Source organism: Aythya marila (assembly GCF_965140915.1).
Source record: "Aythya marila genome assembly, chromosome: 7".
Taxonomy (NCBI): domain Eukaryota; kingdom Metazoa; phylum Chordata; class Aves; order Anseriformes; family Anatidae; genus Aythya; species Aythya marila.
The window spans coordinates 14,025,247-14,039,553 of NC_139048.1; the positions used below are offsets into that span (position 1 = coordinate 14,025,247).

General features: G+C 58.9%; 1 protein-coding gene across 1 annotated transcript; it reads right to left on the reverse strand.

The window, feature by feature from the left end:
* Nucleotides 1-1,372: 1,372 nt before the first annotated feature.
* Nucleotides 1,373-8,815, reverse strand: FGF8 (fibroblast growth factor 8; the record flags this gene model as incomplete). The annotated part of the gene is made up of 5 exons (XM_082765417.1): nt 1,373-1,712; nt 2,476-2,582; nt 6,360-6,540; nt 8,623-8,659; nt 8,784-8,815. The coding sequence occupies 5 exons, from the start codon at nt 8,813-8,815 to the stop codon at nt 1,431-1,433; spliced, it is 639 nt and encodes a 212-aa protein (XP_082621543.1). The 3' UTR covers nt 1,373-1,430.
* Nucleotides 8,816-14,307: the final 5,492 nt, after the last annotated feature.

Genomic DNA, 14,307 nt, shown 5'->3' on the forward strand with positions numbered 1-14,307 from the left:
ACCTCTCCAACCTCCCAGTCCCCTCTCCATCCTGCATCTCCAGCCCCAGCCCTCCCGGGAAAGCAGGCAGGCTCCAGTTAGACTAATACAAATTTTTAATGCACATATTAAATAAATATTTCAATCATTTCATATTCAATTTGTACACAACCAAAAAAAAAAAAATCCTCAAGGAAACAGAAAACAAACAATCAAAAAAAAAAAAAAAAGATTGGATGAAAAGTCACCCCTGGTCCTGGCTCCTATCCAGTGTCTTTGTTTGCCCTCCCCGTTAGGAATAATTGCTTTAACCCTTTGGAGAGAGGTACGGTCCCAGGGCAGCATGTGCAGAGCGGGGCTGGCTGGGGATGTTCACTCAAGGGAATTAACGTTTCCCTTGTGTTTTTTTTCCTAAATAAAAACTTGGGCTTCTGTCAACACAGATTTTTACAGAAAACCTCTAATTTCCCTGAAAAAAAATTAAAAATTGGCAGTGTATTTCATCAGAGAGCACACCTGGAAGAGAAAGTTGGAAATGGAAGCGTCAACCACAAAGTGAGTGTTACAACAAAACCAGCCTGAAATGGCTCCACAGCAATTTGTAAACTTTTTTAATTAGATGAAAACATCCATCTGATTAAAAAAAAAATAAACAGAAAAAAGTTCACATTTTCCTCATGGAAAAAAAAAAGATACCACCAGCCTGCTCTTCAGCAGTCATCGCCTGCTGCCCCACTGTAGTAGTTCAGGAAAAAAAAGGAAAATTATAAAAAAATCCAGAGATGCTCTGGTGGGCGAGAGGTACCAGTCGGTCCAGGACTTTCTGTGAGGTGTCCATCACCTCCTCTTGCTCCCAAGGACAGAAACAAGCAGTGCTGGGAAGGAGCTGGAATGGACCCGGGGGTCCTCGCCTCCGACACGTCCCCTCCCCATCATTTTCAGACTTCTCCATCCTCTCTGGCAAGCATCCGCTCAGTTCATTTAGGTAGCACGTTGCCCCCATGTTTGGATTTTTTTTTTTTTTGCTTGTTTGCTTTAAACGATGATTTTTTTTTTCCTCTCCTTTCCCCCTAGAGCTACAAAAAAAAAAATTACAGAACAAAACACAACCCCAAACAGACTAGACCACTGCTAAGCGAAGGGCTCTTCCCCCCCTTCACCAGTCTCTGAGCGTTTCATCTCTTTTCGAGTTGGAGTACAAAAATAGAGCCTCTTTTTTTTTTGCCTTTTTTTTTTTTTTTTGTAAAAACAAAACCACCCCTCCCCAGATTATCAACAACTACCGCAGGAAATTTCTTTTTTTTTTTTTTTTTTTTTTTTTTTAAATCCTCCCCCCATCCCCTGTTGTGTTTGTTTTTTGCTTTTTTTTTTTTTTTTTAATAACCACATAGGAAAGTCTCTACGGGTCAAGTCCACCAAGCTCTTAAGCAGAGTCCTCGGGGCTCGGCGAGTCAAGGGCCAGCCCTGGAGTTTCTAGTCCTTTTGCTCCTGCGGTTGAAGGGGTAGTTGAGGAACTCGAAGCGCCGGTGGGGCTCGGTGGTCTGGTGGCCCTTGGGGAGCCGCTTCATGAAGTGCACCTCGCGCTGGTGCTGCCGGGTCTTGGAGCCCTTGCGCGGGCGGCCCTTGCGGGTGAAGGCCATGTACCAGCCCTCGTACTTGGCGTTCTGCAGCGCCGTGTAGTTGTTCTCCAGGACGATCTCCGTGAAGACGCAGTCCTTGCCTTTGCCGTTGCTCTGCACGGGACAGAAAGGGGCAGGGGGGGTCAGCAAACGGGGTTCCTCGCCGCCCCGGCTCGGGTTTTGGTGCTTGTGGGGGGCTCAAAGCTCATTTTTCACCTCTCCTACAGGCCAGGGCTGCCCCAAAGCTATCCCCAGCATGATGCCAGCACCGGGCTGTGGGCCCCCATGTGCAGCATGTCCCATGCTTCAACCCCTTGTGCGCAACAGGGGATATTTCCCCTGCCAGCACGACCGTGAGCAAACTCTCCATCTCTGCAGCAATTCTCATCCACCCACCCCATCCCACCCAGAACAGGAGGAGCAACGAGGGGGGACAGCACGTGGTCCATGGGGACGATCCCCACGGGTGCAGGTGGCAGCTGGAGGCCGAGCTCCTCCACATTACACACAGCACCGGGACCAGGGAGAGGCCCCACAGCCCCAGGGGATGGAAAATCCTCCCAGAGAATCGCTGCCCCATGGGGATTTCCCCCATCCAGCCCCCTCTGCCCGAGGGAAGGAGCACAGTGGCTCGAAGGGAGCATGACTAAGCAGCCTGCCCCACGGAGCATCTCGACATTCCCGGCCCTTGTACCATGTAATCGGGGAGAATAGCCCAGCAACCCGCCTATTTGTTCGGGGAGATACAAGGAATGCGCCCCACACGGCACCTGCCTGCCCCTTCCCACCCGCCTGGGCTGCAGGGTGCCTCGTCCCCGTCCTCCGAAATCGAGTCCTGGGACACCCCCATCCCCAGGGGGTGGGTGCCAGCCCCTACCTTGCCGATCAGCTTCCCCTTCTTGTTCATGCAGATGTAGAAACCCGTGGCCGCCCCCTTGATGCGCACGCGGCTCCCGAAGGTGTCGGTCTCCACAATGAGCTTGGCTGGGGAGGAAAGAAATAGAGGGGGGGGGTCACAGGGATGGAGAGCCCAGCCGTGCCATCCTCCTGCCCTGCCACTGTGTCCCTGCATGACCTTGGTCACCTCGCTTTGCCACCCGGAGCCGTGCAGGAGCAGCTCTGCCTTGCCCAGCTCCACGTGGGTATCCCAATGGTGTCCCAGCAGGGATCAGGGCACGCGGTGACAGGCAGGGGACAAGCCAGCTGCCCTGCACGGCATGCTGCCAGCTGTCCCCAGCCCACGGGGACACCGCTCTGCGCCTCTCCGCTGGGCCAGGGCTGCAGGAGGAGCAGTGACTTTGCAGCTGGCGGGGGGGGCAGGAAGGGTACGGCCATCCTTTTAATGCCTTTCACCTTTGCGCGAGTCGAGAGGGCGTATTGATTTGGTCTCAGTTTTTTTAATGGAGGCATCGATTGACTTCCGAAGGAGCTATGCAAATCGCCGGGTCGATGGGCCGCCTATAAATAGACCTGTCACCTTCCCTCCTGCCTCCGCCCTGGGAACACGAGCCTCGGAGCCCACCCGTCCCCTGGGAAGGGGGAGGATGGGGACGGGGCATCCTTCCCCCAGCCCTGCTGCCATGGCCCCCAGCCAGTTCTCCTCACAGAGAAACCGGGGGCAAGCCCCAAGCACGACAGCAGCTACCTGCTCACACCTTGACAGGGCTGCACTGCGCCAAGCACCAAAGGTTTCCCCATGAAAAGCCAGCTGGGACTGTCCCATCTCACCACCAAAGATCTCATCACCATCAGGTCGTGCCAAGCACCAACACCTGCTGCCATGCACCCAATTCTGCAAGGGAACCTGAGCAGAGTTTGCAGGGCCCCTAAGCACGTGGCACATCACGGGGCCATGGCTAAGTGCCTCATTTCTGCTCTCCAACCTCTGCCCAGGGGCTGCTCAGCTCCATGGGGCCGTGGTCCAGCCCGCTCTCATCCCCACCCCATGGTGCTCGGCTGCCCCAGCAGTGCCCAGCCCCAGAGGGCAGCAGGTTGTTTTATAGGGGAATGCTTTTGAACAGTAAATGCAGGTTCTGGGTGCACATACAAACTAAACCAAGCCTAAACCATGCTCCAGGGCCAGATACAAAATGTTGCCCCTCTCTCTCTCTGATGCCCTGATCCTGCATCCCTCACATCACGGGCGTTTCTGGGGTCAACGGCACAGAGTGGGGACTTCATGCATGTCATCCTACAGAAAATCCCATCCCCAAACTGCCCTGCCCTCTGTTCCACACCCCCAGCCAGGCACAGGTTGTGCTCAGAGCAGAGAAATTTGGGAAGAGACAGCCTCAGCCCACACCAGCACAGCTCAGCACCCAGAGGGACCGTCCCCAAACCGGCCAGCGGAGCCACAGCTCCGAAAACGAACCGCTGAGACAGGGACCCCGATTTATCCACATTGGGGAAAGGGGGGGAAGAATTGATCCAGGAGGCAGTAAAAGGTTTGAGGAGCATTGATTTTTCGCTGCTCTCTCTCTCCGAGAGATAGAAAGAGCAGGGAGGGAGGGACAGAGGAGGAGGAGGAGGGAGGGAGCGGGGAGGCCTCGGCCCCAGCAGGCACAAAACGCGCTCGGGCGATGGATGCGCGCCGCTTCCCTCCCGGCCTCGTCTCAAAGGGCGGCCGTGATTTACAGCCTCCGCCTGGGATCGCCGCCCCGCCAGAGCCAGGAGGACGAGGACAACCTGCCACCAGCACCCACACGGCCCCGAGCACGGAGAAAAAACCCTACAGACCCAGGGGGAAGGCAGGCGGCAGGGCTCGCAGCGCCGCGGGCGCAGCCCCGGAGGGACAGCCCGGCCACCTCCGCTCGGAATGAAAAGAAGTCAATCAAATATCGACAATTAAGACATATAACGGGGAACCGCCGGGCTCGATGTGAAGCCGGCTGTAAAAACGTCAGCGTGGGGAAAGGGGTCAGCCGCAAAAATAAATCAACCCCTTCTACACGCCCACCCCAAAAAATCAGAGGGGAAAAAAAATAAAAAATGAAGGGGCTTGGGGAAGGGGGGCTCCTTTCTTCAGAGGTGGGTTTCTGAATAGCAATTTTTGGGGAGACCTTCCCCCCCCCCCCCCCTTCTGGAGGGGAGCGGAGCTTAACATTTTCAACTCCATTCTTTCGCTTAAGTGACAGATTTATCCCAGTAAAATTATGTTTCATGCTAAAACTTTGAAGGGAAAGTGGCTACGTAAATGCTGAAAAAATGCAGCGAGACACACTTGATCCCCCAACTGGACTGCGAAGAGGAGAAAGTATTCAGGAAATGTTAAAAAAGGTGAAAGTAAGAAGCGTTTTAATAGTTCTTCCAGACATGGGGGCCTCCCTAGAGATTCATATAGAACAATCCTGAACCTCTATTTTAACATTTACAGACTTGCAACTCCTTTAAAACGTTACATCTGAAAAACTGCTTGTTCTCTTTCTGTTTTAGATCAGTCTTCATTTTCCTCCCTTGCTCTTCAACTGCTTAACCTTTTTTTTTATTACGTTTTAATAGAGTTTTTCGAGCCACCGCTAGTCCCCTCCTCCTGGCCTTATTTAAACCTGGGCGTTATTTCAGTATGCACGAGCTGCCTCTTAAAGCCCAGGCATTACGGACCTGAAACAAGACGAGGGTTATTTTATTATTATTTTTTTTTTTCATCCTTTTGCTTGGGAAATTAGCTAATGCCCTTTCAATCCAGGGCTGCCCTAGGGTGGGAATAATTTGTCTGGAAGACGGACGCTGTACGTACGGGATAGCGCGTGCGGGGAGCCCGGGCTTTGCTCAAACTGTGAAAAGTTCGGCGTGAAATTCGCAGCCGGAGCAAAAGGGAAAAAAAAAAATAGAGAAGGGAAAGGAAGAAAAGTACTTCCACTAATCTCCCCAAGCAAGAAAGGGAAATTGCAGCTAATACCAAAGAACAACAGTTGTGATTCCTGCCTACAGCGCACAGAAATGCAGTCACCTCCTGCCTGCAGAGGGTCCAGGATCAGGCCCCCAGCCCCCAGGCTGTCCCCATAGAGCACAAACAGGGCCACAGCAGCACGGGGATGACACCACTGACCTCTGCAGTGTTTGAGCATCCCCGTGTGTCACTGGCACACTCAAAGTCTCACCTATGGGACCAGTCCCTCTTGCCCAGGGTGCTGGAGCGTTTGGGGAAGGGGTGCCACAAGTTTTGGGGAGGGGGTGCCAGGGCTGGCACAATGGCAGAGGGCAGAGACACAGCTCAGGCTCTGGAAATCACAGAGCCCTCCGCTTTGTCTTTTCCTCACCAGCAGCCAACTGCCTCACTGACCCTGCGCTCGGGATTTGTTTTGGAAAGGGAGGCACAGGGGGGTCACATCAGGAAAACTCCACTTGGGGCAGCTCTACTTCGGGGCAGGTTTCCGGAGCAGCAGTTCACCTTTTTCTTTTTTTTTTTTTTTTTCCTCCCACTTCCCTCTCTTCTCCTTTTAACTTTTCTATTTCTTTTCCAAACGGAAGTCTCGGAGACTCCCAGCCCCGTGCTGCTCCGAAAGGAGGGCTCACCCCGAGCCCTCCAAGTCAGGTGCGCAGCGCGACCGAGCAGGCACCAGCACCGCTCCCCTCCCTCGGCACGGGGAACGTGCCCTCACCTCCAGTCCTGCGGCCGCTGAGCACTGACCCCTGTGTTTTCCCTCCACGAGCTGAATGATTTTAATGATTTCTGGCTAACGAACGGGTCGGAAATCATCAATTGCCACGCTGCGCTGCGGACACCTCCCCGGCTGCCCGCCCCCCACCGCGCGTCCTTACCGTGCACGTCCCCATCCTCTGCCATCGCATTGATTTTCTTGTTGTCCAAGATCTGCACATGCTTCCCGCTGGTCCTGCTGTACAGCTGGTAGGTACGGACGAGCCGCCGGCTCAGCTGATCTGTCACCAGGCTCTGCTCCCTCACATGCTGTGTAAAATTAGGTGGGGACTGAACAGTTACCTTTAGGAAATTAAAAAATATACGACACACCATTATAATCTCTACTCCTCAGAGGGGCGAATGGGCTGAGCAAAGATCGCTCGTGGCTGCCCGCAGGGCTTCGTGGAGGCAGGATGGCAGCGGTGCCTCCTGCACCAGCAGCGGGACACAGTGGGACACGGTGGCCCTACAGAGCCAGGACCCCTCTGGCCATGCCCTACAAGGTGCAGGTGACTCGGGAGCACGATGGGGCTTGGCGACCCCAAAGGCCTCCCTGGGTTCAGGGGGTCCCAGCTGGCACCAGGGTCCCTGAGATGAGCATCAAGGCTGGGTGCTGGAGGTGTCCCGGGGGAGAAATGTGTAGGGAGGGCACTGGATCGTGCCCCCGAGGGACCGAGAGATCCCCACACCTTTGTCACCTCCACAGGAGCACCCGGCACACGTACCCCAGCGGCTGCCCCAGCTCTTTCAACAACTGCCTTTCGTCTGGGTGCCAGGCTCTTTATTTGCTCCCAAGCACCTCATTCACTGAGCTCTTTAAACACAAAACCCACGGAGAAGGCAGAGAGCTACGAGGCACAAGGAAACCGTGCCCCAGCCCGGGCATTTGGTGGCGTGAGACCCCCGGGACCCCGAGGCACTGCCCGTGCCAGCGCATCGCTGTCCCCAGCCCCGGCACGCCGAGCCCGTCCCCTCCAGAGCCACCAGCCCTGCTGCTGCTGCTGCTGCTGCTGCTCCCGGGCTTTAAATGATTTTCAGGAGCAGCCAAACCCGCTCCCCCCCTCAGCTCCTGGCTCCGAGCGTGCACAGGAGTCCTTTCCCCCCTCGTCTCAAATCCCTCTTTTAAGTCTGGAAAGTTTCGCTGCTCCCTGACATTTATAAAGATGTATTCTGAGCAAATGTTGGGAGATGGCTCCTTTCAACATCAGAAGGCTGGGACTACCCCCCGCCACCCCCACGTCAAATGGGAAGATTTCCTCCCGTCTTCAACAACAACAGAAAAACCCAATAAAAGCCGAAGCCGCCGCTCTCCCCGAGCTGCCTTTATATAGATATCTCCCCTTGACAATGTCAGCTCTCTCCCTCCGCTGCTGCGTCTGCATGTGTGTTTCCTATAGACGGCGTTTGGATAATGCAGCGGGATTCTCTCCCGGCTCTGATGAGGGTACCATGTGGAGGAGAGGTCATTAGCCGTGCCGCTATTCGGTCTCCATCTCATACTCCAAAATATTACAGCTATGTTTTTACACAACTGCACACTCCCCGCGCCTGGTTCCCTTTGCGTTTGGGCTGGAAACTCGATTTTTTTTTTTTTTCCTCCCCCCTCCCCGAGCTTCCAGCAAAATAAAAAGAGGAGCTTGAAGAGCGTTTCCAAAAAGCTTCTGCACCTGTGATGTGCGGGGAAGGGGGGGGCTTCGCCCTGGTTTGGGGGCGCACCGCTCCCCCCAGCGCCGTGCCCTCTGCTAGGCGGGTGTTGCACAAGCCCTGCCCGGGCTGTTTCATCTGCTGGTGACACTTCTGTCTCTGGCGATACAAACCAGCGATGCTACAGTTTGACAATTTGAAGCTGGATCAAAACCTACGCTTTTTAGTAAGGAAACAGCTGCTTTTTTTTTTTTTTCCCTCCCCTCTTTTTAATTCCGCTTTACTTTTTTTTTTTTTTTTTTAGGTGAAGCGGCGCAGAAAAACAACCCCAGACAAGAGGAAAAGGGGGATCCGCGGTGCGATGTAGAGGAAGGGAAGGGGGAAAGGCAGCACCCAAAGCTACTTAAAAATATCAGCGGGCGATCCCCTGAGCCCCGGGTGCTCCCTGCCTGGCAGCTCGCCTCTCCTGCCCCTCGTTTCGCAGCCTGGGGGGCTCCCCCCTCGGGCAGCCGCCCGGCCTCGGCTTTTTCCAGCCGGGCGACTTTTGTCTCCGGGGTTTTAAAGTGTTCCTCCTCCAGCCCTCCCTCTCCCTCCTTCCTTCCTTCCCTCCCTCCTCCCTCCCTCCCCAGCCCGGGGAGCTGCTCGGGAGCCTCGGGGCACCCCCGGACCCCCGGGATGGAGCTGGGGGGGGGGGACACAGACACACGAAACAAAGCCGGCGGCGAAGCGGGCGCTTACCTGGGCTTGCAGGCAGAGGACGAACAAGTGCATTAACCTGGAGAGAAGGGGGGGGGGGGGGACGGACAGAAAGCAGGAGAGAGGTGTGAGCCGGGGGGCTGCGGGTCCCGGGGAGGTGTGGGGGGGGGACAGGAGGGAGGCTGGAGGCTGCCGGTACTCACACGTAGCTGAAGAGCGAGGAGCAGGGGTCCATCGCGGAGCCGGTGCGGGGCCGGGAGCCCGGGACCCGGCGGCGGGGAGAGCCCGTTTTGGGGCGGGGGGACCCGGGGGGGGGCCAAGGGGGGCGCGGCGCTGCCTCGGCTCCTCGCCTCCTCTCGCCCTGCCGGCGCGTCCTCCTCGCCCCGAGGAAAGGAGGGCACAAGCGGCTACAGAGGGGGAAAAGCCCACCCGTCCGCCCTCCCAGCCCCCGGGGGGCTCACGGCTGGCGGCCCCCCCCTCTCCCTCCCCGACCCCACCGAGGGGAGCCCCCCCCCCCCCCCACGCCCCCTGTCCCCCGTCCCGTCCCGCTCCCGGCCCCGAGGTCCCGGGGGGGGGGGGGGGCGGGCACGGAGCTCCCGGGGGGGGCCGGCCCCCAAAAGGGGGGGGTGGCAGCCTCAAGGGGACCCCCCCCTCCGGCGGTACCTGCCGAGGTGGGGGGGCTCCGGGCCGCTCGGAGCCGGCGCTACGGGCGCAGCCGCCTGCGGGCTGCTGTCCCCGCGCCGTGCCTCAGTTTCCCCATCTGTAAAATGGGGGCTTAAGGGCTGGTGGGGGGGTGAAGGGGGGGGGGAGATGGAAGCCCCGGAGGGTTTTCCCCGCTGGGGACACCACCGCTCCGCAGCGCCTTGTGGATTGGGGCCGAGCGGGGCGAGCCCTCTCGCTGGACGTGCCAGACATTAAAAGGATTACCGGGGCGGAGGGAGGGAGGGAGGGAAGGAGAGGAGGGAGGGACGGACGGGACCTGGGGGGGGGGGTGTCGGATGGAGGTGGGGGGCAGGAGTTTCGAGAGGCTGAGCAAATACCGCAGCCGGGGTTGGGGAGCGGGGCAGCGGGACCCCCCTTTCCTCCCCGAGCATCCCCCCGGGGCTCTTACCTGCTGCGGGCACCGGGCAACCCTAGAGCCGGCTGAGGGGGGCCACGAAGGGCTGGGGCTCAGCCCCACAACCCGGGCAGGGCCTCGGAGGGCTGCATTGTGCCGCCGAGCCCCGGCGGCTGCTCCCGGCCCCGCCACCTGTAGCGCACCGGGGCGGGGGCTGCGGCGGGCGGGCGGCCCCCGGGGCTCGGTACCTGGCCGGGGGTCGGCGGTGGCGGTGGAGGTGGCGGGGGCAGCGGCGGCGCCGCCTCGCTCGGTGCTGAGTGACAGCCGCTAATTTGCCGGCCGGGCCCCGCTGCCGGTCCCCGAGCTCCCCGCTCCTTCCTTTATCTTATCAGAGCCCATAATTACAATTGCTATTTTGTTTTCCTCGAATCAGCAATCAGCGCTATCTGCCGCCGCTGGGAAGGCAGCTCCCGGCAGCCGGCCTCTGAGTGACAGCACACACGCACACTGCACACACACACACACACACACACACACACACACACGCTTGTGCACAGCCCTCCTGCACACACACGCACAACCCCCCGCACGCTCCCCGCACCCACTCGTGTCCGTGCACGCGCACAACCCCTGGGCGCGCACCCCTGGACGCGCACGCAGCCTTTCCACCCACGCTCAGCGGCCCTTTGCACGCCCCTCTTTGCACACTCACCCCCCCCACACCCGTAGGGAGTCCCCCACCACACTCACGAAACGCTTTTCTCTCCCCTGGGCACGCTGATGTCCAGTTTGTGGGGTTTTCCCCTTGCTTGGGCACCCCAACTCCACGTGCGCCCATGCCTTGTCCCACCACACACTGTGTTTTACCCCAAAATGCTGCCTACAGCCACCTCAGTGGGTGTCCCGGGGGGGCAGGTGCCTGGGGCTCACCCACTCTTGCCCAGCACCCCACAGCCAGGCACAGGAACCTGGGCATTGCCCCATCCCCAGGCTGGCCCCACAGAGCTGATGGAGAAAAAAATCCCTACATCAGTATCACCAGACCTAGCAGCGTGCAGGGTTATACATGTAGGGTGGGTAGCCACCTCGTTCTGCCCCAAATTTCCCATAGGATCAGCCTCTTGTGCATTTTATTCCCCATTTCTTAATGCAAAAGGAAAAAAAAAAGTCTTGGGCAGAGCCTGAGTTTACCTGGCAGACTTCAGGAGCACCACCAGAACAGGCAGGATCGGTACTGAAGATGCTCAGAGGAGCAGAAGAGGGCTCCCACAGGCTCTGCTTGCTGGTCCAGCGTGGAATTTGGGAGAAAAACCATCAAACTGATGTGCTGAGGTGCGGGTGAGGTGGCTCCCGTGCCCATAAATCTGTCTGGTTAGGGAAAAGCAGGCAGGGATGATGAGATATACCTGATGCTCTAAGGTAAAAAAATAAAATAAATAAAAAAATTCTTACTTTTTTATGCATAAAAATGAACGAGGTTTAGGCATAACATCTCTTTCCTAGATGCTGCTCATGGTCACGAGCAGCCAGCCCCATTTTAGCCCCCGTGGGTACGGGGCCAGGCCACGTGCCAGGCTGCACCCCCCCGTCCGACACGATGTGCACGACAGCGCCGTGTCTGGAGCAGCCCCGGCTGCCTCCAACCGGGAGATTTACAGTGTCCCAGAGGGGGTCAGAGGCGGCCGGGAGCTGACAGCTCCGTGTGTGCCCCCTGCCCTCGGCAAACAGCCTCAAGTGCCAGTCGTGGCCGTAAAATCGGGCCGGCACGGGATCACCGGGGGGCGGCCGCACTTGTGCTGACACGGGGTGACAGACGATGCTCCCGCTCCTGCCAGCAACCCGGGAGCGGGGCCAAGGCCTCCACGGCCACATCGCTCCCACCTTTGGGTAGGTGAGGGGCACGGCAGGATGGTGAGGGCAGCACCCCGAGCAGGGACAGGGACCACAGCGCTGAGCCTGAGCAGCAGAGGAGAGCAGCATCCCACCACGGGGCCAGCCTGAGGGCGAGGAGAGCTCCTCTCTGCAGGCACGGTGGGGTTGGAGAGGGTGCAGAGCAGTTCTCTGAAAGGGGACAGAGGGACAGCACCAGCAGGGTGAGGGCAGGATGGGGCTGATGTCTGATTTCATGCAGACGGGGACACCAGAACCCCGCAGCTGAGCGTCTCCCTCCCCTCCGACACCACTCGATGGAGAGCCAAAATTCATGGAAACCAGGAGTTTGCAACACTTTACAGCCAGGTCTGGAGGATGCTCGGCCATAAACCACCCCAAAAGCACTCGGAGTCTTGCCACAAAAGCCAGAGGGACGCCAGCCCCAGCGCTCTTACCCTGCCCAGCCCGAGCCCCCTGCCCGCTGATCCCACACGGCATTAATGGGGCGTTGCGGAGGCAGCAGCAGCTCCTGCATGGCTGAGCGGTGAGCAGCAGCCCCGGGGCGATCCCACCACTCACCATTAACCCGGCCTTCCCCCAAAAGGGAAGGAACTGGGCCGAAGCCCCCCAGGATGTGTTACATGGGAATGACCTTGTCTGCGCTACCCACAGCGCCGGGGCCGCCCCAGGGCAAGCCAGGAGCGGGGAGGGGAGATAGAGCCCGCTCACAATTCCCTCTCCTCTATTCAATTACGAGCAAAAGGGCTGAGGAATGGTTTGTAGGTGGTGGGAACACCAGGCCAGGGGAATAACCCCATGCTCAGCCCCCTGGAGCTGCACCCACCCCTGTGTAGGACCGGCCAGGGCGCCGTGGCCCCGTTAGGTCCCTCTGACAGCCTGCTCGCATGGCTTTTTTTCATGAAATAGGCACTTGCCTCTGTCTTTTGGAGATGATTTCGCCACCTCCTGCCCAGCAGCTTTCTGGAAACGTGCTCGTGGAAGTGCTGGTGACAATATCAGCTCCGTCATCCTCTGGTGGCCACGTGCTGTGACCCACACGGTGATGCTGCTGTGGATTAGAGCCACTGAGGCTGGGCTCCTCTCTCCATCCATCTCTGCTCCACCTGGGTGACACGGGAAGGAGCCCACATCAGCAGGGCCAGGCTGGGGCTGCTCACAGCCATGGGAAGCTCAGCACAGGGCAGCTCCACTCCTGGTCCCCACCCGGGGAGCATCCCCAGCCCTGAGTGATTTAAGCCCCAAATCAGGCGTTTTTGGGCAAATCTGCTCTGTGTGTGGCAGGGGTTGGTGAATGAGCAGCCTGTCCACAAATAACCATGGCACACCTGCATGGAAAAAGGGTGACACGCGTGGAGACATGGGTGAGGGTGCACACACCTACCCCATTTTTTCCCCCCTTGCACAGCCCAAAGAGCCTCTCCAGGACCTGGACCCAGCACATCCGCAGCTGGCACAACCCTCCCAGCACCATCCCCGTGGGCTGCAGCACCAGGCAGGGCTGGGACAGGGCTCAAAAGCAGGCTGGGTGCTGGAGGGGCTCCCCCGGTCACCCAGGAGCTGAGCCAGAGCCCCCAAATGCCAGCCCTTTGCTGCCCAGCTCCCAGCCAGCAGCACCAGGGGATTTGGCTTGGGGTTGGGTCCTCCTGGGAAGAGGAAGCCTGCACCCAGCCCCGGTGCCTACGGGTGCTTAGGGTCTAAGCCTAAAGCTAACAGCAGTGGCCGGGGGGCTGGCGGCCGGCTGTAACTCTACCTCCGTTTGTTTGCTTACAGCATCCACCCAAAATGCCCGTGTGTGTCTCCGGGCCCCTGTGTCAGTGGCAGCTGAACTGCTGACCCCAGGAGTTTGCAAAACACCAGGGTTACGGCCCCTTTGACATCCCAGCCCGGCGGAGACACCGCTCGTCCTGACCCTGTCCTGGGGATCCAGCCCCGGGCACCCCACATGGGGAACAGGGGGACGTGATGGGACCAGTGAGAGCAAACCCCAAAGGAACAGCAGGGTAGGCACGCTCCCACTGCACCTGCTGTGCCTTGTGCCAACCCCAAGGACCTGCCCTAAATCCCCTTACCCAAGCCCATCCCTCCAGAGAGCCCCCACAGCACCAACGCAGAGCCACCAAGGGCACCACGGAGGCCAAATCCTGCCCGTTCTGGGGCTGCCACCAGCGGGGCTGGGATCAGGGAACCACACAGGAGGGTCCAACCGACCCCATATCCTCCTTATATCCCCTGCTCCAGTGTCCCCCAGGCACCACCCCGTGCGCCCCCAGCACCTCCTGCTGCAGCCCATAAAGCCACGGGGGTCCCGGCTCCAACTCCGCAAGCACACAGCTCCCCTCGTGGGGCTGGGGACGCGTCCCCCTGCAAGCAGAGACACTGACCAGCTCTCACACCCTGCAAGCACCCGGAGCAGAGCCTGTTTGGGGCCGTGCACCCAGCACCTGGAGCAGCCCCGTCCCCTCCTGGGGGGACAAAGACCCCCCAAGCCCGCATCCAAGCACCAAAACGACCACAGCCCTGAATTTTGGCCTCTCCAGCAGACGGGGCTGCCCCCACACAGCGCACCAGGGGCATTTTGCTGGCTGTAAGGTCGTGGTGATGGGTTGCAGCCTCTCCCGGTTGCAGAGGGAAGCAGAGGCAGGAGCGGAGCGCTGATGGAGCAGGGGACCAGCCCCACCTACAGCACGGCCACAGCTGCGCCTCCCGGCCAGCCGGGGGCTGCCGCCACATGCGGGAACATTTTTGGGGGGCGAGAACAGCTGGGACATCGCAAGGAA